At 46.5% G+C, this 24,570-nt stretch overlaps 1 protein-coding gene across 1 annotated transcript in view; it reads left to right on the top strand.

The window, feature by feature from the left end:
* The window catches only part of LOC126108860 (pancreas transcription factor 1 subunit alpha-like), a gene marked incomplete at its 5' end in the record, with an annotated part of 155,659 nt that overhangs the window by 96,789 nt on the left and 34,300 nt on the right, over positions 1-24,570 (top strand). Inside the window, one exon of the mRNA XM_049914225.1 lies at positions 13,298-13,491. Coding sequence (XP_049770182.1) covers positions 13,298-13,485 — 188 coding nt within the window. The remainder of the gene's footprint in view (positions 1-13,297; positions 13,492-24,570) is intronic.

The raw sequence follows: 24,570 nt of genomic DNA, 5'->3' as shown, positions 1-24,570 counted from the left end.
ATTTTTTTTCTCCGGACTGGAAAGAGATAGAAAGATGCGCATTGTTTTAAAATGAGGCCGTGTTCATTGTCAATACGTCCAAGAGATGGCAGCACCGTACGGCAGATGTAATTTTACCACCAGCGGCGAGAATGAGAACTGTTTTAAATACATAAAATGGCGACGTTTTCCTTACTTGAACAGGGTGCAATCATTCGTTTTCTGAATTTGCGTGGTGTGAAACCAACTGAAATTCATTGACAGTTGAAGGATACATGTGGTGACGGAGTTATGGACGTGTCGAAAGTGCGTTCGTGGGTGCGACAGTTTAATGAAGGTAGAACATCGTGTGACAACAAACCGAAACAAGCTGGCGACGTTTTCCTTACTTGAACAGGGTGCAATCATTCGTTTTATGAATTTGCGTGGTGTGAAACCAACTGAAATTCATTGACAGTTGAAGGATACATGTGGTGACGGAGTTATGGACGTGTCGAAAGTGCGTTCGTGGGTGCGACAGTTTAATGAAGGTAGAACATCGTGTGACAACAAACCGAAACAACCTCGGGCTCGCACAAGCCGGTCTGACGACACGATCGAGAAAGTGGAGAGAATTGTTTCGGGGGATCGCCGAATGACTGTTGAACAGATCGCCTCCAGAGTTGGCATTTCTGTGGGTTCTGTGCACACAATCCTGCATGACGACCTGAAAATGCGAAAAGTGTCATCCAGGTGGGTGCCACGAATGCTGTCGGACGACCACACGGCGGCCCGTGTGGCATGTTGCCGAGCAATGTTGACGCGCAACGACAGCACGAATGGGACTTTCTTTTCGTCGGTTGTGACAATGGATGAGACGTGGATGCCATTTTTCAATCCAGAAACAAAGCGCCAGTCAGCTCAATGGAAGCACACAGATTCACCGCCATCAAAAAAATTTCGGGTAACCGCCAGTGCTGAAAAAATGATGGTGTCCACGTTCTGGGACAGCGAGGAGCGAGGACGTAATCCTTACCCATTGCGTTCCAAAGGGCACTACGGTAACAGGTGCATCCTACGAAAATGTTTTGAAGAACAAATTCCTTCGTGCACTGCAACAAAAACGTCCGCGAATGGCTGCGCGTGTGCTGTTTCACTGAGACAACGCACCCGCACATCGAGCTAACGTCACGCAACAGTTTCTTCGTGATAACAACTTTGAAGTGATTCCTCGTGCTCCCTACTCACCTGACCTGGCTCCTAGTGACTTTTGGCTTTTTCCAACAATGAAAGACACTCTCCGTGGCCGCACATTCACCAGCCGTGCTGCTATTGCCTCAGCGATTTTCCAGTGGTCAAATCAGACTCCTAAAGAAGCCTTCGCCGCTGCCATGGAATCGTGGCGTCAGCGTTGTGAAAAATGTGTACGTCTGCAGGGCGATTACGTCGAGTAGTAACGCCAGTTTCATCGATTTCGGGTGAGTAGTTAATTAGAAAAAAAATCGGAGGCCTTAGAACTTGAATGCAACTCGTAGTTCACTGCTGATCGATCTTTTTTGGGAACCGTACATTTTTACTCGTTCACCATTCATTTGCGCTTGGTATACGGTTCTTATGAAAAACTGAAAACTAGTAGTGTAGGTGACTGAAGGGTGGAGGGCACCAAGAGGGGGCACTTGCCTCCCCCCTGGAGTACAGAGTTTTTATTCATCACAGAATTCTTACACACTTTTAGAAGTGCTTTCCGTGATTCTGCAGAACCTCTCGTTTAGCCAACTGTAGCCTTGTGTGGCTGATCGCAGGGGAATAATATAGGGTGGCGCACTGGAAACGGGCCCCGAGTACAGACTGCTCGCCAATTACGCACGATGTGTTGCCCGTTACGAGCAGATACAACAGACAGACAAACAATAATTAGGCAGTGAAGAAATAACAAGCTAATGCAAGAAACAACTGCGAAACAATCGATGACGATGTGTAGAGAGCTGGAGAAGAGAACATGAAAATCTCACGCTACGAGCATGGGCTATAGCTGATGTAGTCTTGTAAACCTGTTGGTGGCTGTTTCCCAACTTCATAGACCACAAGTGTCTAGTATAAAATTCTTCGTTTCAACTTCCACTACATAGCTATGCTACGTTGTAAACAATAATCGTTTACACCCTATAGATACTTCACGTTGTCTCTGAGTTCGTAGGCGAAGTAGACTTTATGGAAGCATAAAATAAAATGTGGTTTTCTCATCATACTTGCGTCACATGCTTAGTAAAAACTAGGTTTTTATGTTGCATTATTAAAGTTAATGCAGCAATAATAATAACAATTAAGTTCGCAGTAATAAAGGTTTTGGTTTGGAAGCTCCTTCTGCACAAATGTTTTTGAGATAATAAGTAAATACGATTCTATGGCAATCTATGTCTTTTCAAATGGAGAGGCACCGCTTTTCCTGCTGAGCCAAAATGACCCACAACCCACTTTTCTTTTTTTTTTTTCTTTTTTTTTCAATGCAACCAAACTAGCAGGTAATGCAAATTGGAAACAACCAAACTTAAAAATAATTAGAGCCTTTCTAAATGTAATGTTTTCTATATGAAAGATACACGAAAATCGTTTTATATGAATTTTTTTACACTAAAAAATAAGCTAATTATTGAAAGTTAGCTGCTAAATCAAGTCGATGAAACCAAAAAATAGATGAATAAAAAAAAAGTTGCCTTATTAGAAGTATGTCTTCCGCTGTTCATCGATATAATGAAGTGAGCTGATATGCCCTTTTGTTACCTGAAAAGACGTACCTATCACATACAACGTAATTTTTATGTAATTTACGTAACTATAAAATACTTTTTGATTACCGGTCGCGGACGCTGAGTGGCCAGAACCAAGTGCAAGAACAGTTTGGAACACATGTAAAACAGGCGAGCGCAGTGAACGAAACGAGCAACTGGATGCTGAACTAACTAGGAGCAGTCGGCAGTGGAACTGAGACAGGCGGTCGTGCGAAGGACGACGAGTGCGGCCGAGGGAGGCCGAGGCTGAGGCGAGCACGCGGCCCAGGCTGGGACGAGGACTGCCCAAGTGACCGCCGCGACCGAAGTGAACTAGTGAACTATGAACCGATCATTTCTCGTTCCCGGGAACTATAAGTAGACCGCCGCGACCGAAGTGAACTATGAACCGATCCTTCCTCATTCCCGGGAACTATAAGTAGACCGCCGCGACCGAAGTGAACTATGAACCGATCCTTCCTCGTTCCCGGGACCTATAAGTAGACCGCCGCGACCGTAGTGAACTATGAACCGATCCTTCCTCGTTCCCGGGACCTATAAGTAGACCGCCGCGACCGAAGTGAACTATGAACCGATCCTTCCTCGTTCCCGGGACCTATAAGTAGATCGCCGCGACCGAAGTGAACTATGAACCGATCCTTCCTCGTTCCCGGGAACTATAAGTAGACCGCCGCGACCGAAGTGAACTATGAACCGATCCTTCCTCATTCCCGGGAACTATAAGTAGACCGCCGCGACCGAAGTGAACTATGAACCGATCATTTCTCGTTCCCGGGAACTATAAGTAGACCGCCGCGACCGAAGTGAACTATGAACTGATCCTTCCTCGTTCCCGGGTCCTATAAGTAGACCGCCGCGACCGAAGTGAACTATGAACCGATCCTTCCTCGTTCCCGGGACCTATAAGTAGACCGCCGCGACCGAAGTGAACTATGAACCGATCCTTCCTCGTTCCCGGGACCTATAAGTAGACCGCCGCGACCGAAGTGAACTATGAACCGATCCTTCCTCGTTCCCGGGAACTATAAGTAGACCGCCGCGACCGAAGTGAACTATGAACCGATCCTTCCTCATTCCCGGGAACTATAAGTAGACCGCCGCGACCGAAGTGAACTATGAACCGATCCTTCCTCATTCCCGGGACCTATAAGTAGACCGCCGCGACCGAAGTGAACTATGAACCGATCCTTCCTCATTCCCGGGACCTATAAGTAGACCGCCGCGACCGAAGTGAACTATGAACCGATCCTTCCTCATTCCCGGGACCTATAAGTAGACCGCCGCGACCGAAGTGAACTATGAACCGATCCTTCCTCATTCCCGGGACCTATAAGTAGACCGCCGCGACCGAAGTGAACTATGAACTGATCCTTCCTCGTTCCCGGGAACTATAAGTAGACCGCCGCGACCGAAGTGAACTATGAACCGATCCTTCCTCGTTCCCAGGAACTATAAGTAGACCGCCGCGACCGAAGTGAACTATGAACCGATCCTTGCTCGTTCCCGGGAACTATAAGTAGACCGCCGCGACAGAAGTGAACTATGAACCGACCGTTCCTCATTCCCGGGAACTATAAGTAGACCGCCACGACCGAAGTGAACTATGAACCGATCCTTCCTCGTTCCCAGGAACTATAAGTTGACCGCTGCGACCGAAGTGAACTATGAACCGATCCTTCCTCGTTCCCGGGAACTATAAGTAGACCGCCGCGACCGAAGCGAACTATGAACTGATCGTTCCTTGGAATTCGTTCCTGAGTCCTTTCGTTCATCTTGGTGAACCGTTCCTTTGCACCCGTTCGTTCGCGAACTACCCATCTCTAATACACACCTTCATGATCATAACGTGTTCCTGACGGTAGTGGCCAGAAGTGTGAGGTGGTTCAAGAAACACAGTGGCGCGTTCCAATTGATTTGCTGCTCGCCCCACTCGCCATATCTGAACCCGATCGATCTGGGGTGTGATTGAATGTGACATCAGAGCTCATCGCCCCCCCCCCCCTCCCCCTCCCCAGAATTACGGTAGTTTGGTGACTTGTGTGAGCAGGTGTGGTGCCAACTCCCTCCAGCAACCTACTGAGGTATCACTGCTTCCACACCACGATGCGTCGCCACTGTTAGCTGTGCTAAAGGTGGACATACTGGCTGTTAGGTAGATGGTCATGTGTTCTGGCTGATAAAAATACGAGCGGCGTTTGGAAAGTCCGTGCACAGTCCAAGAGATGGCACCACCAGCGCGTATCGAGCTCATACCTTCGACCATAGATACTAGTAGACTGGCCTTGCTGTGCAGAAGCTGTAGGGCTGGTGTGGCTCCAACATGAACCACGTGACTGTTGGCGAAACGTGGCGGGATTTCAAATCAGCGGTCTGCCATCCTGTGTCTGTATCGTATTTTACCCACATTTCTCAGTTGACTGCCAAACGCTTCCAACAAAAATTACTTTTTTATTTGCGAAAAATTATGTCAGAACTACATTTGACCTGGATTTGCTCACAGTACCATTTATAAAATCTAAAAATTATATCGAAGGCCCCTCTGGTGGGCAGCGGGACTAAATTACTATAAACTATCAGTTAAAGTAAAACGTCGTTAAAATTCTTTTAAGCAATAAGAGTGGGCTCGTGTCAAAACTTTAAATATTGGATTCGCCGCGTTTTGAGCTCTAGTCACTTATAAGAGAAAATGGGATATGGGAATTATGTCAACTATAGATGCCAAAATTGTCGACTTTAGAAGCAGGTCCATTTTAGAGTATCAATTTTAGGCGCACTTCAAAGGTTCAGTTCCTACTATTTTTACAAAAGTTTAAACTATCAGTTTAAAAAATGATATTTTAGATGAAAGGTGAGACTCTGAAGTTTCAGAAAATAATTTTGGAACCTACATTTATTTAATAGTATTAGAAGGTAGAAAAAAATACTCTTCATGCGTCGACTATAGGTGCTCCTACCTTATTATAATCTCACTTGTATATACAAAAAGGCGCCTATGTGCAGATGGCTTAAAGTTTTTCCGTTTCAGGGCCTGTATCCAAAGCTGCCTTCGGTTTTCATCCTTAGGGAACCTATGAGTAGGAACGAGAAACACTTATACTTACTTCTGTAACCGAATTATCACAGATACTTTCCAAAATGTAATATGAGTCTTACTTTACAGGCATCACTTTCAACGCTTTAATTTACGTGATACTATATTTCAAGTGTAAAAAACATAGAAAAGTCACTTCAGCAGATTTCAATAAACGCATCTGCATTATCATAGAAACACACGTGAAATGTAATGCCATTTCCCACGACAAAACGCTGAGTACATCCATAAGCGCAACACGAAACAACCATGTTTTGCCAACATTCACGTGACTTTAGCCCAGAGATGTTGGAGCCACGAAAATGACGTCAGGGCCAGTCTATTATATTTATGGTCGAAGGGTCATACTTAGTTAGTAGCATCTTTGGAAAGAACCATACAGTAAATATCTCTGGAGTAGGCATTGTGTTCTGCGCATGTTGTCAACATTAAACCAAGATTGTCACGTGTTTTCGGGACTTCGCTGTGCGTGTGTGCTTTCTGCAGCATTTGAAGTTTATAATATCAAGGGTTTTTGTTGTGTTTCACCATTTGCTGATAGTGTAATAGCGATGGTGAATTACTGTTGTTGCTATGGATGCAAAGAAAAATATGTGAAAGGAGGGATAGTAACTTGTCATGGGTACATACCATATAGCTCTAATTATAGTTATCACATCAGTAAGAGATAAGAGACACTGTATATGTTAAAAATTTCGAGACGCATTGTAATTAAGGCTTGATTCTGTAGACCTATTTTTCTACGATTTTATGACTATATAATAAATAATACGGCTCGTACAAAAGCTTACAAACAATCGCCTCCTCTCGTAAATTTGCTAGTGGAACAGGAAAGCGAATGGTTCCATGCATTTATCAGTGACTTTTCGATTATGTTCATAGATTACTCAGTCTACTACTTATTTAATAAACTGGGAGCAAGAAGGTAAATGCGTTAAATAAATACTTCAAAGTGTCACCAGTAAGAAAAAATGCGCTTTAGGTCGCAAAAACGAGAAAATAAATACGCAGAAATATCAGAAACAAAGGACGAATTAGCAGGGATATAGTCGCTAATGTGTGGCAAATTCGGTGTTTTTCGGACACTTGCAAAAGTACTAGCGTACTGTCAAGTCATTTTGCAAGACCATCACTGCAAGAATGGGTACGTCAGGCTCTTTAATACTATAAAGTGCCGTATCATGCCGAAAACTACCAAACATAGAGTGCATCTGAACTGACACTTATCGCAAAGAAGCAGACCAACATCACTTGCCCTTAAAAGTTACGTAACTGCTTTAGTCCCAGTATCAAATGGGTACTGTTAAAATGTCTGCGCAACATATATAAATAATGCACGACACGTACGAAAAAAATCCGTCTGTACTAGGGATGTAGTGACATTCGAAATATACAGGGCGCTATACGCACAAACACACGACGTCCCGAGATCACGTGACCAGGCCGGCAATGTATGTTGACAACACAAAATATGTTGTGCGCATGTGAATGCTCAATCCAGAGATACACTCCTGGAAATGGAAAAAAGAACACATTGACACCGGTGTGTCAGACCCACCATACTTGCTCCGGACACTGCGAGAGGGCTGTACAAGCAATGATCACACGCACGGCACAGCGGACACACCAGGAACCGCGGTGTTGGCCGTCGAATGGCGCTAGCTGCGCAGCATTTGTGCACCGCCGCCGTCAGTGTCAGCCAGTTTGCCGTGGCATACGGAGCTCCATCGCAGTCTTTAACACTGGTAGCATGCCGCGACAGCGTGGACGTGAACCGTATGTGCAGTTGACGGACTTTGAGCGAGGGCGTATAGTGGGCATGCGGGAGGCCAGGTGGACGTACCGCCGAATTGCTCAACACGTGGGGCGTGAGGTCTCCACAGTACATCGATGTTGTCGCCAGTGGTCGGCGGAAGGTGCACGTGACCGTCGACCTGGGACCGGACCGCAGCGACGCACGGATGCACGCCAAGACCGTAGGATCCTACGCAGTGCCGTAGGGGACCGCACCGCCACTTCCCAGCAAATTAGGGACACTGTTGCTCCTGGGGTATCGGCGAGGACCATTCGCAACCGTCTCCATGAAGCTGGGCTACGGTCCCGCACACCGTTAGGCCGTCTTCCGCTCACGCCCCAACATCGTGCAGCCCGCCTCCAGTGGTGTCGCGACAGGCGTGAATGGAGGGACGAATGGAGACGTGTCGTCTTCAGCGATGAGAGTCGCTTCTGCCTTGGTGCCAGTGATGGTCGTATGCGTGTTTGGCGCCGTGCAGGTGAGCGCCACAATCAGGACTGCATACGACTGAGGCACACAGGGCCAACACCCGGCATCATGGTGTGGGGAGCGATCTCCTACACTGGCCGTACACCACTGGTGATCGTCGAGGGGACACTGAATAGTGCACGGTACATCCAAACCGTCATCGAACCCATCGTTCTACCATTCCTAGACCGGCAAGGGAACTTGCTGTTCCAACAGGACAATGCACGTCCGCATGTATCCCGTGCCACCCAACGTGCTCTAGAAGGTGTAAGTCAACTACCCTGGCCAGCAAGGTCTCCGGATCTGTCCCCCATTCAGCATGTTTGGGACTGGATGAAGTGTCGTCTCACGCGGTCTGCACGTCCAGCACGAACGCTGGTCCAACTGAGGCGCCAGGTGGAAATGGCATGGCAAGCCGTTCCACAGGACTACATCCAGCATCTCTACGATCGTCTCCATGGGAGAATAGCAGCCTGCATTGCTGCGAAAGGTGGATATACACTGTACTAGTGCCGACATTGTGCATGCTCTGTTGCCTGTGTCTATGTGCCTGTGGTTCTGTCAGTGTGATCATGTATCTGACCCCAGGAATGTGTCAATAAAGTTTCCCCTTCCTGGGACAATGAATTCACGGTGTTCTTATATCAATTTCCAGGAGTGTATTTGCGATCAGAGGAGACAACGGACTACCCATCGCAACTCCATCTGTCTGCTCGTAATACTGGTCATTAAATAAAGAGTAAGTGGATGTCAACGCATGCCGAAAGAGATTAGTTAAATCAGCACCAAACCTGGCTTCAATTAACCGCAACGAATCAGACAGAGGAACACGAGTGAAGAGGGAGACCACATCGAAACTCACTAAAATAACAGAGTCATTCAGCCTCAGTCCCTCCAAACGACGTAAAAAAGCTGAGTTCCGAGAACCGAGGTTTTAAATTTGCACGCACGCCGCCTGTCCGTTGCAGTTAGCCCTGAAAATGGAGGCGTGTTCTCCCGCCGAAATATCGGCGGTCGCTGAAAGTGTTACCTGGCTGAATTCCCGGAAGATTTGAAAGTTTTCATTTTTGCACAGACTTTCCAAACGCCCCTTGTACATCATAGATGTCTGAGACTTGAAAAGGTCTGCGGAACCATATAGTTTCATTTGATCTCCATTCATGTTGAAGCATGTATTTCTCGAGGTGTTTTCCATAGTTTTGTCGAGTGTCAATGTTTGCTGCGACTTAGGTGTTTGTGTTTGTATGTGTGTCTGTGTGGGAGGGGAGGTGGAGTCGATTGGGGGGGGGGGGGGGGTTGGATCCCTCACATACGAGGGCAGTTCAATAAGTAATGCAACACATTTTTTTTCTCGGCCAATTTTGGTTGAAAAGACCGGAAATTTCTTGTCGAATATTTTCAAACATTCCCGCTTCGTCTCGTATAGTGTCATTGACTTCCGACAGGTAGCAGCGCTGTACGGAGCTGTTAAAATGGCGTCTGTAACGGATGTGCGTTGCAAACGACGGGCAGTGATCGAGTTTCTTTTGGCGGGAAACCAGGGCATCGCAGATATTCGTAGGCGCTTGCAGAATGTCTACGGTGATCTGGCAGTGGACAAAAGCACGGTGAGTCGTTGGGCAAAGCGCGTGTCATCATCGCCGCCAGGTCAAGCAAGACTGTCTGATCTCCCGCGTGCGGGCCGGCCGTGCACAGCTGTGACTCCTGCAATGGCGGAGCGTGCGAACACACTCGTTCGAGATGATCGACGGATCACCGTCAAACAACTCAGTGCTCAACTTGACATCTCTGTTGGTAGTGCTGTCACAATTGTTCACCAGTTGGGATATTCAAAGGTTTGTTCCCGCTGGGTCCCTCGTTGTCTAACCGAACACCATAAAGAGCAAAGGAGAACCATCTGTGCGGAATTGCTTGCTCGTCATGTGGCTGAGGGTGACAATTTCTTGTCAAAGATCGTTACAGGCGATGAAACATGGGTTCATCACTTCGAACCTGAAACAAAACGGCAATCAATGGAGTGGCGCCACACCCACTCCCCTACCAAGAAAAAGTTTATAAAGCCATACCCTCAGCCGGTAAAGTCACGGTTACAGTCTTCTGGGACGCTGAAGGGGTTATTCTGTTCGATGTCCTTCCCCACGGTCAAACGATCAACTCTGAAGTGTACTGTGCTACTCTTCAGAAATTGAAGAAACGACTTCAGCGTGTTCGTAGGCACAAAAATCTGAACGAACTTCTCCTTCTTCGTGACAACGCAAGACCTCACACAAGTCTTCGCACCCGAGAGGAGCTCACAAACCCTCAGTGGACTGTTCTTCCTCGTGCACCCTACACCCCCTATCTCGCACCGTCGGATTTCCATATGTTTGGCCCAATGAAGGACGCAATCCGTGGGAGGCACTACGCGGATGATGGAGAAGTTATTGATGCAGTACGACGTTGGCTCCGACATCGACCAGTGGAATGGTACCGTGCAGGCATACAGGCCCTCATTTCAAGGTGGCGTAAGGCCGTAGCATTGAATGGAGACTACGTTGAAAAATAGTGTTGTGTAGCAAAAAATTGGGGAATAACCTGGTGTATTTCAATGCTGAATAAAACAACCCCTGTGATGTTTAAAGCTTTCCCGGCGTACTGATTGTTCCATAAAAACACGGGAGAACTGCCGGATATGAGTAACTTCCTGCCACGATATTTCGGCGCAGAGTCTTCTGGCCATCTTCAGGTGAATGCCACTGTAGTAGTACTGGCGAGTACGCGCTAAGCTCCGCTATTTAAAGCCTTCTGAGGTGACATTGCGCATGCGCTGCTCAGCGTGCGAGTTCATAACGGCTCCGTGCGCTGCGCCTCGCGCCCTCCACTGCGAAAGCCTGGCGTACCGGTGTCAGGTCGATTTCCATCTTTATGCAGGTAACTACGTCGACTACGAAGTTTCTCTATAACAGGATTCCAAGCAGAGTTCAGCTGATAACCGCTATCTCGATTGATGAGAGTCTCGTTGTCAGACAATCTTATTTCCACAGATTCATTGATAATCGAGCTCCAAAAGTTTGATGTATGGGCCAAAATTTTTGTGTCGTCGTAATTCATGGAATGGTCTGTGGAAATACAATGTTCGGCGATTGCGGACTTGGTGGGTTGGAGCAGGCGAGTATGCCGTTGGTGTTCCACAATGCGTTCCTGCACAGTTCGTGTTGTTTGCCCTATATATGATTTGCCGCATTCACACGGAATTTTGTAAACACCTGGTTTACGCAGGCCCAGGTCGTCTTTAACGGATCCCACCAGTGATGAAATTTTGGAAGGAGGGCGAAAGATGACTCTCACTTGACACTTTCTCAATATTCTGCCTATCTGTGAAGAAATATTCCCAATAAATGGTAGATAAACAGTCGACCTGAAGGCCTCTTCCTCTTCCTTGTTCCGTCGTTTGTAGGTCTTCATCACTCTGTTCACTTCCCTAGGTGAAAAGCCATTCTTCAAAAATACTTTTTCCAGGTGTTCCAGTTCCGCTTGAAGACTGTCGGCGTCAGAGATAGTATGGGCACGGTGGACCAAGGTTTTGAGGACGCCCATTGTTTGTGCTGGATGGTGGCAACTAGTAGCTTGTAGATACAGGTCTGTGTGAGTGGGCTTTCTGTACACCGAGTGACCAAGTGTGCCATCACTCTTCCGTCGCACCAAGACGTCTAAAAATGGCAGACAACCATCTCTCTCTATCTCCATGGTAAATTTTATGTTTTATGTAAAGACGACCTGGGCCTGCGTAAACCAGGTGTTTATAAAATTCCGTGTGAATGCGGCAAATCATATATAGGGCAAACAACACGAACTGTGCAGGAACGCATTGTGGAACACCAACGGCATACTCGCCTTCTCCAACCCACCAAGTCCGCAATCGCCGAACATTGTATTTCCACAGACCATTCCATGAATTACAACGACACAAAAATTTTGGCCCATACATCAAACTTTTGGAGCTCGATTATCAAAGAATCTGTGGAAATAAGATTGTCTGACAACGAGACTCTCATCAATCGAGATAGCGGTTATCAGCTGAACTCTGCTTGGAATCCTGTTATAGAGAAACTTCGTAGTCGACGTAGTTACCTGTATAAAGATGGAAATCGACCTGACACCGGTATGCCAGGCTTTCGCAGTGGAGGGCGCGAGGCGTAGCGCACGGAGCCGTTATGAACGCGCACGCCGAGCAGCGCATGCGCAATGTCACCTCAGAAGGCTTTAAATAGCGGAGCTCAGCGCGTACTCGGATCCCCCCTCCCCAGGGCACCCTTTCCTCTTTCTTTCTTCTCCCAGAGCGGATTTCCTTCCGTCCCCCCTCCCCTGAGACCCTGCACCCCAAACCTACCTCGCTCCTTCCCCCCCTACCTGGCCCTCTCCCGTACGCCCCCTGCTCACCTCCCCCATCTCTTCCACTCCCTCCCTTCTTCTGGTCTCCCTCCTCTCCTCGCGCCTGGCAGATCCTCTGTATTGCTCATCATCAGTGTGCCACATCAGTGTTGTGTTTAGTGCTGTTTCTTGTGTGCGTCAAGAGATGTGATTTTAATTGTGTCCTGCCTTGAGGTTCGCCGTCAGTGTTACGTTATGTGCTGTGCCATCCGTCGCTACTTTTAGCTCCAGTCATACTGTGCCTTGTGTTCTTTTAACCGTCGCCGTGTGTGGCTTTTTATATGTGCTACTTTTAAACAGTTTTTTATTATCTCCATTTTTACAGTCACCCCGTTTTGTTTTGTTTTGTCTTCCATGCTGTTCCCCCCTTTTTTTATATATATGTTCACCTTAGTCTCTCCTTTGCTGTTTTTAATGTCTTCTATTGTTTTGTACTGTCTTTCGGCTGAAGAGCAGCGCCTATGCTGCTGCCAGCCCGCCCCGATGGGGCATTGAAACACAATAAAGGAAAAAAAAAAAAAAGCGTACTCGCCAGTACTACTACAGTGGCATTCACCTGAAGATGGCCAGAAGACTCTGCGCCGAAATATCGTGCCAGGAAGTTACTGATATCCGGCAGTTCTCCCGTGCTTTTATGGAACAAAACAACCCCTGTTTCAGAAAAAAAAATGTGTTGCATTACTTATTGAACTGCCCTCGTGTGAGTGGGAGCACAGTAGCGAGGCAGCAGCCTGCCAGTGAGTCCGCTTGTACTAAGTGCGCTGTGTGGTCTGCTGTACCCTGCAGGAGGCTTCGGCTGCCCGTTCACGGCGCACTCGCTGTCATGGTCGAGCAGCCGCACGGAGCGCACGCCCACCGCCGCCGGGCTGATGTTCGCCAAGGTGTGGACTCCGGAGGACCCCAGGGCTGCCAGCAAGGCGGCCTCGGCTGTGCCAGCCGGCGACGCCCCCGCACCGGCGCCGCAGCGCTTCTGACGCCAGGTAGCCGCCTGCCCAACTCCTGCCTCAACCTCTCACTCTCCACCTCCTACTCTCCCTCACTCTCATTCACACTGCCACTCTTCCCTTCTCGTTCTCTATTTCTCTGTCTCGTCCTTCTCTCACTGTTACTCACCTCTTCATGCCCCTCTCTCTCTCTCTCTCTCTCTCTCTCTCTCACTCTCTCTCTGTCACACACACACACACCAATCGACTTTCTATAAGAGGCCATTACACGACGAAACGCTGCGAAAGGTACTGGTCTACCACGACAGCCATCTAGTGGCATAAAGAGTGTTGTTGCTGTGGTCTTCAGTCTTGAGACTGGTTTGATGCAGCTCTCCATGCTACTCTATCCTGTGCAAGCTTCTTCATCTCCCAGTACCTACTGCAACATACATCCTTCTGAATCTGTTTAGCGTAGTCCTCTCTTGGTCTCCCTCTACGATTTTTACCCTCCACGCTGCCCTCCAGTACTAAATTGATGATCCCTTGATGCCTCAGAATATGCCCTACCAACCGATCCCTTCTTCTAGTCAAATTTTGCCACAAACTCCTCTTCTCCCCAATTCTGTCAATACCTCCTCATTAGTTATGTGATCTACCCATCTAATCTTCAGCATTCTTCTGTAACACCACATTTCGAAAGCTTCTATTCTCTTCTTGTCCAAACTATTTATCCTCCACATTCCACTTCCATACATGGCTACACTCCATACAAATACTTTCAGAAACGACTTCCTGACACTTAAATCTATACTCGATGTTAACAAATTTCTCTTCTTCAGAAACGCTTCCCTTGCCATTGCAAGTCTGCATTTTATATCCTCTCTACGACCATCATCAGTTATTTTCCTCCCCAAACAGCAAAATTCCTTTACTACTTTAAGTGTCTCATTTCCTAATCTAATACCCTCAGCATCACCCGACTTACTTAGACTACATTCCATTATCCTCGTTTTGCTTTTGTTGATGTTCATCTTATACCCTCCTTTCAAGACACTGTCCAATCCGTTCAACTGCTCTTCCAGGTCCTTTGCTGTGTCTGACAGAATTACAATGTCATCGGCGAAGCTCAAAGTTTTTATTTCTTCTCCATGGATTTTAATACCTACTCCGAATTTTTCTTTTGTTTCCTTCACTGCTTGCTCAATATACAGATTGAATAACATCGGGGAGAGGCTACAACCCTGTCTTACTCCTTTCCCAACCACTGCTTCCCTTTCGTGCCCCTCGACTCTTATAACTGCCATCTGGTTTCTGTACAAATTATAAATAGCCTTTCGCTCCCTATATTTTATCCCCGCCACCTTCAGAATTTGAAAGAGAGTATTCCAGTCAACAGTGTCAAAAGCTTTCTCTAAGTCTACAAATGCTAGAAACGTAAGTTCATCTTTCCTTAATCTATTTTCTAAGATACGTTGTAGGGTCAGTATTGCCTCACGTGTCCCAATATTTCTATGGAATCCAAACTGATCTTCCCCGAGGTCGGCTTCTACCAGTTTTTCCATTCGTCTGTAAAGAATTCGCGTTAGTATTTTGAAGCTGTGACTTATTAAACTGATTGTTCGGTAATTTTCACATCTGTCAACACCTGCTTTCTTTGAGATTGGAATTATTATATTCTTCTTGAAGGGTGAAACTACAAAAATTAGCAGACACATTATCTGTGGACCAGACTTCGATCATAGATACTATAGTTCAATTCTTTTATCTTGGTTGTTCGCGCATCCCCTCCCAGACGGGGGGGGGGGGGGGGGGGGGGTAGCTGCGTTGCCAGTTGTACGCGCCAAGAGAAGCAGCGCCATAGTATACAGGGTGTTACAAAAAGGTACGGCCAAACTATCAGGAAACATTCCTCACACACAAAGAAAGGAAATATGTTATGTGGACATGCGTCCGGAAACGCTTACTTTCCATGATAGAGCTCATTTTACTACTTCTCTTCAAACCACATTAATCGTGGAATGGAAACACAGCAACAGAACGTACCAGCGTGACTTCAAACACTTTGTTACAGGAAATGTTCAAAATGTCCTCCGTTAGCGAGGATACATGCATCCACCGTCCGTCGCACGGAATCCCTGATGCGCTGATGCGGCCCTGGAGAATGGCGTACTGTATCACAGCCGAGCACGAAGAGTCTCTACATTTGGTGCCGGGGTTGCGTAGACAAGAGCTTTCAAATGCCCCCATAAATGAAAGTCGAGAGGGCTGAGGTCCGGAGAGCGTGGAGGCCACGGAATTGGTCCGCCTCTACCAATCCATCGGTCACCGAATCTGTTGTTGAGAAGCATACGAAATGTACAGGAGCTCCATCGTGCATGAACCACATGTTGTGTCGTACTTGTAAAGGCACATGTTCTAGCAGCACAGGTAGAGTATCCCGTATGAAATCATAATAACGTGCTCCATTGAGCGTAGGTGGAAGAACATGGGGTCCAATCGAGACATCACCAACAATGCCTGCCCAAACGTTCACAGAAAATCTGTGTTGATGACGTGATTGCACAACTGCGTGCGGATTCTCGTCAGCCCACACATGTTGATTGTGAAAATTTACAATTTGATCACATTGGAATGAAGCCTCATCCGTAAAGAGAACATTTGCACTGAAATGAGGATTGACACATTGTTGGATGAACCATTCGCAGAAGTGTACCCGTGGAGGCCAATCAGCTGCTGATAGTGCCTGCACACGCTGTACACGGTACGGAAACAACTGGTTCTGCCGTAGCACTCTCCATACAGTGACGTGGTCAACGTTACCTTGTACAGCAGCAACTTCTCTGACGCTGGCATTAGGGTTATCGTCAACTGCACGAAGAATTGCCTCGTCCATTGCAGGTGTCCTCGTCGTTCTAGGTCTTCCCCAGTCGCGAGTCATACGCTGGAATGTTCCGTGCTCCCTAAGACGCCGATCAATTGCTTCGAACGTCTTCCTCTCGGGACACCTTCGTTCTGGAAATCTGTCTCGATACAAACGTACCGCGCCACGGCTATTGCCCAGTCCTAATGGACGTAATGTAATGGGCATCTGTCAACTCAGCATTTGTAAACATTGCACTGACTGCAAAACCACGTTCGTGATGAACATTAACCTGTTGATGCTACGTACTGATGTGCTCAATGCCAGTAATGTAGAGCAATGAGTCGCATGTCAACACAAGCACCGAAGTCAACATTACCTTCCTGCAATTGGGCCATGGCGGTGAATCGAGGAAGTACAGTACATACTGGCGAAACTAAAATGAGCTCTAACATGGAAATTAAGCGTTTCCGGACACAAGTCCACATATCATATTTTCTTTATTTGTGTGTGAGGAATGTTTCCTGAAAGTTTAGCCGTACCTTTTTGTAACACCCTGTATAGTTCACAAACTTACGTCTTGGGGGGGGAGCGCGCAGTTCATGAAGTAAAGCCACCACGGCCGCATTAAGCCTTTCGCTGCTACAGAGACGTGCTCCCCGCATTCCGCGCTGTACGCGATTTTGTCATCACTGCACTGCTCGCCTGTGCAGACGTATGGTTTTTCGACTGCTTTGACACATTTTATCATTCGATTTCACAAAAACTATTTGGCCCAAAAATTTGATTTTTACACGTCTTCTTGACTGACACCTTCCCCCCCCTCCCCGCCCCCCCTATAAATGATTTAATTTTGTGCAGCATTAGATGTAGTAAACCATTGCACGAAATTTTGAAGAGTTTGCAGAGGTAAAAGTCCATAGCGTATACTTTCTGTATGGTCCATTTTAGTAACCACTAGAAATTTCAAAAAAATTACATTCAAACGAATAAAATTCATGAAGTAAGACGCTTCGATATTGTTTTTAAATAAAGAAAATATGAAGCATCGATCAAGGTTTGAACTCGGTACCTTTCGCTTAGCAGCCATACACTTTAACCATTATGCTAACGCAGATCATTGTTAAATATAATTCCCAGAGGACTTTAAACTATCACGCAAAATACCGACAAACACTGTTGGTATGATTATCAATTACTCACGTTTCGTCGAGGTGCAATAGGAAATAAACAATTACCGCTGTTCTTTATTGCGAAAAAGCGGTTAGTGAGAACGATAAAAACACCTTTCCCTGCTACCGCCTGAATTAGGAGGCTTATTGCTTGTTTGGTTTAATTAATTAATAGAATATGAAGCAATTGGTATGAAGAATGCTCTTTCCAAACTTTCTATAAAAGAAAGTCTGCTATCAAGACATTGCTTTTGTTCAGTTACTTTATTTATGACTGAACGTTTCTAAAACTGAAGACACTCGTCCGTGCTCTGCACTGCAGTCGAGCTCTGGCGACGTCGTTCTCTGTTCATTGGCTGACTGTGTTTTGTGACGTCAGATGCGCAGAACGAACCTAAACTCGGCCGCCGTCGTAAATGACGCGCACCATAGTAGACTGGCCTTGCTGTGCAGAAGCTATAGGGCTGGTGTGGCTCCAACATAAACCACGTGACTGTTGGCAAACCGTGGCGGGAGTTCAAATCAGCGGTCTGCCATCCTGTGTTTGTATCGTATTTTACCCACATTTCTCAATTGTCTGCCAAACGATTCCAACAAAAATTACTTTTTTATTTCCAAAAAATTATGTCAGAACTACATTTGACCTGGATTTGTTCACAGTACCATTTATAAAATCTAACAAATACATCGAACGCCCCTCTGGTGGGCAGCAGGACGAAATTACTATAAACTATCAATTAAAGTAAAATGTCATTAAAATTCTTTTAAACAGTAAGAGTGGGCTCGTGTCAAAACCTTAAATACTGGATTCACCGCGTTTTGAGCTCTAGTCACTTATAAGGGAAAATGGGAAATGGGTATTATGTCAACTATAGCTGCCAAAATAGTCGACTTTAGGAGCAGGTCCATTTTAGAGTATCAATTTTAGGTGCACTTTAAAGGTTCAGTTCCTACTATTTTTACAAAAGTTTAAACTAACAGTTTTAAAAAAATAATATTTTAGATGAAAGGTGAGACTTTGAAGTTTCAGAAAATAATTTTGGAGCCTTCATTTATTTAATAGTATCAGAAGGTAGAAAGAAATTCTCTTCATGTGTCGACTATAGGTGCTCTTACCTTATTATAATCTCACTTCTATCTACAAAAAGGCGCGTATGTGCAGATGGCTTAAAGTTTTGCTGTTTCAGGGCCTGTATCCAAAGCTGCCTTCGCTTTTCATCCTTAGGGAACTATAAGTAGGAACGAGAAACAGTTATCCTTACTTCTGTAACCGAATTATCACAGATACTCTCCAAAATGCAATCGGAGCCGACTTTACAAGCATCACTTTCAACACTATAATTTACGTGATACTCTATGTCAAGTGTAAAAAACATATAAAAGTCACTGCAGCAGATTTCAATAAACGAATCTGCACTGTCATAGAAACACACGTGAAATATAATGCCAGTTCCCCAAACAAAACGCTGAGTACAGCCATAAGCGCAACACGAAACAACCAACATTCACGTGACTTTAGCCCAGAGATGTTGGAGCCACGAAAATGACGTCAGTGCCAGTCTATTATATTTATGGTCGAAGGCACCAGAATAGAGAGCAGTTCTAATCTGCCGTCATTCCACGCACGCGCACCAAGCAGCGACAACTCGCGCATGTGCAGAAAGGGGTACCCCATAGCTTTCTGCTTGTTATTTGCTAGTTGTTAGGTCGCTAGTGGCTAGTATCATATTTTCGCGTTCCAGATTTTTCCGCATGTTTTTCTGTAAGTAGGTTTCATAAAAGCAGAAAAATTTTTTTTGCCAGTAGACTTTCATACTAGCTGTTTGTGAAAGCATTTTTTCTATTCATTGCTACATACTCTAGAAATGGTGCAAAGAGGTGTTAAATGCCTTAAGGGGAGATTGTGCCTTACATGCTTACAAAGTTAAATTTGTCAATTTTAGGTACACTTATCTAGTGAACAGGCCATGACAAGGTTATAAAACTTTAATGGCTTGTGGAGGAAGAGTCTCTCACCATTGACCTACTTTTGTAGATAAGTCACTTGCATTATTTATTTTTTTAGATAATTTTTTGAGAGTTGTAAAATTTTTTCCACATATTTAAGCTGTATTAATTCATAATTTCTACAATATTAAACTGCACTTCTTTTAAACATGCACCATTGATGTTCAGCTCAGTTTCTGTAAGTTATGGTGGTAAGTTTGTGAAAAAAAATGCACATAATTATTAAAAAAAATAAAATGTCGGAATCCGGCTTTAAACGTGAACATAGACTACTGGCCATTAAATTTGCTACACCAAGAAGAAATGCAGATGATAAACGGGTATTCATTGGACAAATATATTATACTAAAACTGACATGTGTTTACATTTCCACGCTGTTTGGGTGCATAGATCCCGTGAAATCAGTACCCAGAATAACCACCTCTGGCCGTAATAACGGCCTCGATACGCCTGGGCATTGAGTCAAACAGAGCTTGGATGGCGTGTACAGGTACAGCTGCCCGTGCAGCTTCAACACGATACCACAGTTCATCGAGAGTAGTGACCGGCGTGTTGTGACGAGCCAGTTGCTCGGCCACGATTGACCAGACATTTTCAATTGGTGAGAGATCTGGAGAATGTGCTGGCAAAGGCAACAGTCGGAACTCTTTCTGTATCCAGAAAGGCCCGTACAGGACCTGCAACATGCGGTCGTGCATTATCCTGCTGAAATCTAGGGTTTCGCAGGGATCGAATGAAGGGTAGAGCCACGGGTCGTAACACAACTGAAATGTAACGTCCACTGTTCAAAGTGCCGTCAATGCGAACAAGAGGTGACCGAGACGTGTAACCAATGGCACCCCATACAATCACGCCGGGTGATTCGCCAGTATCGCGATGACGAATACAGGCTTCCAATGTGCGTTCGCCGCGATGTCGCCAAACCCGGATGCGACTATCATGATGCTGTAAACAGAACCTGGATTCATCCGAAAAAAAATGACGTTTTGCGATTCGTGCACCTGGGTTCGTCGTCGAGTACACCATCGCAGGCGCTCCTGTCTGTGATGCAGCGTCAAGGGTAACCGCAGCCACGGTCTCCGAGCTGATAATCCGTGCTGCTGCAAACGTTGTTGAACTGTTCGTGCAGATGGTTGTTGTCTTGCGAACGTCCCCATCTCTTGACTCAGACGTGGCTGCACGATCCGTTACAGCCGTGCGGATAGGATGCCTGTCATCTCGACTGCTAGTGATACGAGGCCGTTGGGATCCAGCACGGCGTTCCGTATTACCCTCCTGAACCCACCCATTCCATATTCTGCCAACAGTCATTGTATCTCGACCGACGCGGGCAGCAATGTCGCGATGCGATAAACCGCAATCGCGATAGGCTACAATCCGACCTTTATCAACGTCGGAAACGTGATGGTACGCATTTCTGCTCCTTACACGAGGCATCACGACAACGTTTCACCAGGCAACGGCTGTCAACTGCTGTTTGTGTGTGAGAAATCGGTTGGAAACTTTCCTCATGTCAGCATGTTGTAGGCGTCGCCACCGGAGCCAAGCTTGTGTGAATGATCTGAAAAGCTAATCATTTGCATATCACAGCATCTTTCTTCCTGTCGGTTAAAAGACGCGTCTGTAGCACGTCGTCTTCGTGGCGTAGCAATTTCAATGGCCGGTAGTGTAGTTAGTTGCTGACCTTAGAAGATCCCTGCAGCATATCTAGGGCCATCTGCATTTTCTTCATCCTCCCTGGCTCTCTTAGCATTCCTTGAGTGTATTCTTGCCTTTCTCGCTATCATAGTCACTTCATAGCCTGCTTTCTTCACACGGACAGCATCCAATTCGGAAGATGGCATCACTATATTTTCCGCAGGTTGTATGCCTGTCTTTTGAAGCAGCCTAACTCTCCCCACATTGTCACCATTAAGTGAATGAACTGCATCATAAACACCGAAATGCAATGTATCTTTACCTCAAAATACAGTTTCTGGAATTCTAGACCATATGACACTGTTAAATGATTCATTTGGGTTCTGGAAGGACAAGAAAGAAGTGAACGTTGCGCGCGACCAGGGCAACCAGCTGTGAGCACGAAATACACTCCTGGAAATGGAAAAAAGAACACATTGACACCGGTGTGTCAGACCCACCATACTTGCTCCGGACACTGCGAGAGGGCTGTACAAGCAATGATCACACGCACGGCACAGCGGACACACCAGGAACCGCGGTGTTGGCCGTCGAATGGCGCTAGCTGCGCAGCATTTGTGCACCGCCGCCGTCAGTGTCAGCCAGTTTGCCGTGGCATACGGAGCTCCATCGCAGTCTTTAACACTGGTAGCATGCCGCGACAGCGTGGACGTGAACCGTATCTGCAGTTGACGGACTTTGAGCGAGGGCGTATAGTGGGCATGCGGGAGGCCGGGTGGACGTACCGCCGAATTGCTCAACACGTGGGGCGTGAGGTCTCCACAGTACATCGATGTTGTCGCCAGTGGTCGGCGGAAGGTGCACGTGCCCGTCGACCTGGGACCGGACCGCAGCGACGCACGGATGCACGCCGAGACCGTAGGAGCCTACGCAGTGCCGTAGGGGACCGCACCGCCACTTCCCAGCAAATTAGGGACACTGTTGCTCCTGGGGTATCGGCGAGGACCATTCGTAACCGTCTCCATGAAGCTGGGCTACGGTCCCGCACACCGTTAGGCCGTCTTCCGCTCACGCCCCAACATCGTGCAGCCCGCCTCCAGTGGTGTCGCGACAGGCGTGAATGGAGGGACGAATGGAGACGTGTCGTCTTCAACGATGAGAGTCGCTTCTGCCTTGGTGCCAATGATGGTCGTATGCGTGTTTGGCTCCGTGCAGGTGAGCGCCACAATCAGGACTGCATACGACCGAGGCACACAGGGCCAACACCCGGCATCATGGTGTGGGGAGCGATCTCCTACACTGGCCGTACACCACTGGTGATCGTCGAGGGGACACTGAATAGTGCACGGTACATCCAAACCGTCATCGAACCCATCGTTCTACCATTCCTAGACCGGCAAGGGAACTTGCTGTTCCAAGAGAACAATGCACATCCGCATGTATCCCGTGCCACCCAACGTGCTCTAGAAGGTGTAAGTCAACTACCCCGGCCAGCAAGATCTCCGGATCTGTCCCCCATTGAGCATGTTTGGGACTGGATGAAGCGTCGTCTCACGCACGTCCAGCACGAACGCTGGTCCAACTGAGGCGCCAGGTGGAAATGGCATGGCAAGCCGTTCCACAGGACTACATCCAGCATCTCTACGATCGTCTCCATGGGAGAATAGCAGCCTGCATAGCTGCGAAAGGTGGATATACACTGTACTAGTGCCGACATTGTGCATGCTCTGTTGCCTGTGTCTATGTGCCTGTGGTTCTGTCAGTGTGATCATGTGATGTATCTGACCCCAGGAATGTGTCAATAAAGTTTCCCCTTCCTGGGACAATGAATTCACGGTGTTCTTATTTCAATTTCCAGGAGTGTATTTTCACAAATCAGCAAATTAGGTCTTTGAAGTGCAAGAAGTTGACAGAAGGCAAAAGGGGGGCGGGACAAAATGTGCTGCCTTAAAGTAAATGAATATTTAAAGCCTTTGATGGCTAAAATGCACTTAGAAAACATATTTCTGTAGTAAAATACACTCCAAGGAATGTTTATGAGCAAAAAATATTGTTTTTATATTTTGTCGCCTGTGAAGGTACAATTTCTCCTTAATTCGGGCAAATAGCGAGGAAATGTGTATGTATGACCCATTGTATCATAATAAGGTACGTCGGTACTCGTTTCTTTCTGAGTAAAATAAACATATAACGTTACGCGGTGAATTACGATTTGTATTGTAATACCGTCGTTATCAGCAGAAAGGAAACTGGTGTTCTACGGATCGGAGCGTGGAATGTCAGATCCCTTAATGGGGCAGATAGGTTAGAAAATTTAAAAAGGGAAATGGATAGGTTAAAGGCAGGTATACTGGGAATTACTGAAGTTCGGTGGCAGGAGGAACAAGAGAGAGAGTTTTGGAACATGTTTTTTTGCTCGAGTATCATGTCGTTTTTGGAAACCCAGAATCTACTATGTAGGAAACAACATGGATTCCGGAAGCAGCGATCGTGTGAGACCCAACTCGCTTTATTTGTTCATGAGACCCAGAAAATATTAGATACAGGCTCCCAGGTAGATGCTATTTCTCTTGACTTCCGGAAAGCGTTCGATACAGTTCCGCACTGTCGCCTGATAAACAAAGTAAGAGCCTACGGAAGATCAGACCAGCTGTGTGGCTGGATTGAAGAGTTTTTAGCAAACAGAACACAGCATGTTGTTATCAATGGAGAGACGTCTACAGACGTTAAAGTAACCTCTGGCGTGCCACAGGGGAGTGTTATGGGACCATTGCTTTTCACAATATATATATATATATCTGCAGAGCTAGGTGGCATATATATATATATATATATATATATATATATATATATGACCTAGTAGATAGTGTCGGAAGTTCCATGCGGCTTTTCGCGGATGATGCTGTAGTATACAGAGAAGTTGCAGCATTAGAAAATTGTAGCGAAATGCAGGAAGACCTGCAGCGAATAGGCACTTGGTGCAGGGAGTGGCAACTGACCCTTAACGTAGACAAATGTAATGTATTGCGAATACATAGAAAGAAGGATCATTTACTGTATTATTATTTGCTAGCGCAACAAACACTGGTAGCAGTTACTTCTGTAAAATATCTGGAAGTATGCGTGCGGGACGATTTGAAGTGGAATGACCGTATAAAATTAATTGTTGGTAAGGCGGGTACCAGGTTGAGATTCATTGGGAGAGTCCTTAGAAAATGTAGACCATCAACAAAGGAGGTGGCTTACAAAACACTCGTTCGACCTATACTTGAGTATTGCTCATCAGTGTGGGATCCGTACCAGATCGGGTTGACGGAGGAGATAGAGAAGATCCAAAGAAAAGCGGCGCGTTTCGTCACAGGGTTATTTGGTAACCGTGATAGCGTTACGGGGATGTTTAGCAAACTCGAGTGGCAGACTCTGCAAGAGAGGCGCTCTGCATCGCGGTGTAGCTT

This window comes from Schistocerca cancellata, chromosome 11 (assembly GCF_023864275.1).
Source record: "Schistocerca cancellata isolate TAMUIC-IGC-003103 chromosome 11, iqSchCanc2.1, whole genome shotgun sequence".
NCBI lineage: Eukaryota > Metazoa > Arthropoda > Insecta > Orthoptera > Acrididae > Schistocerca > Schistocerca cancellata.
The sequence above is the reverse complement of the archived record's forward strand: the minus strand, read 5'-3'. Positions and strand labels throughout refer to the sequence as shown.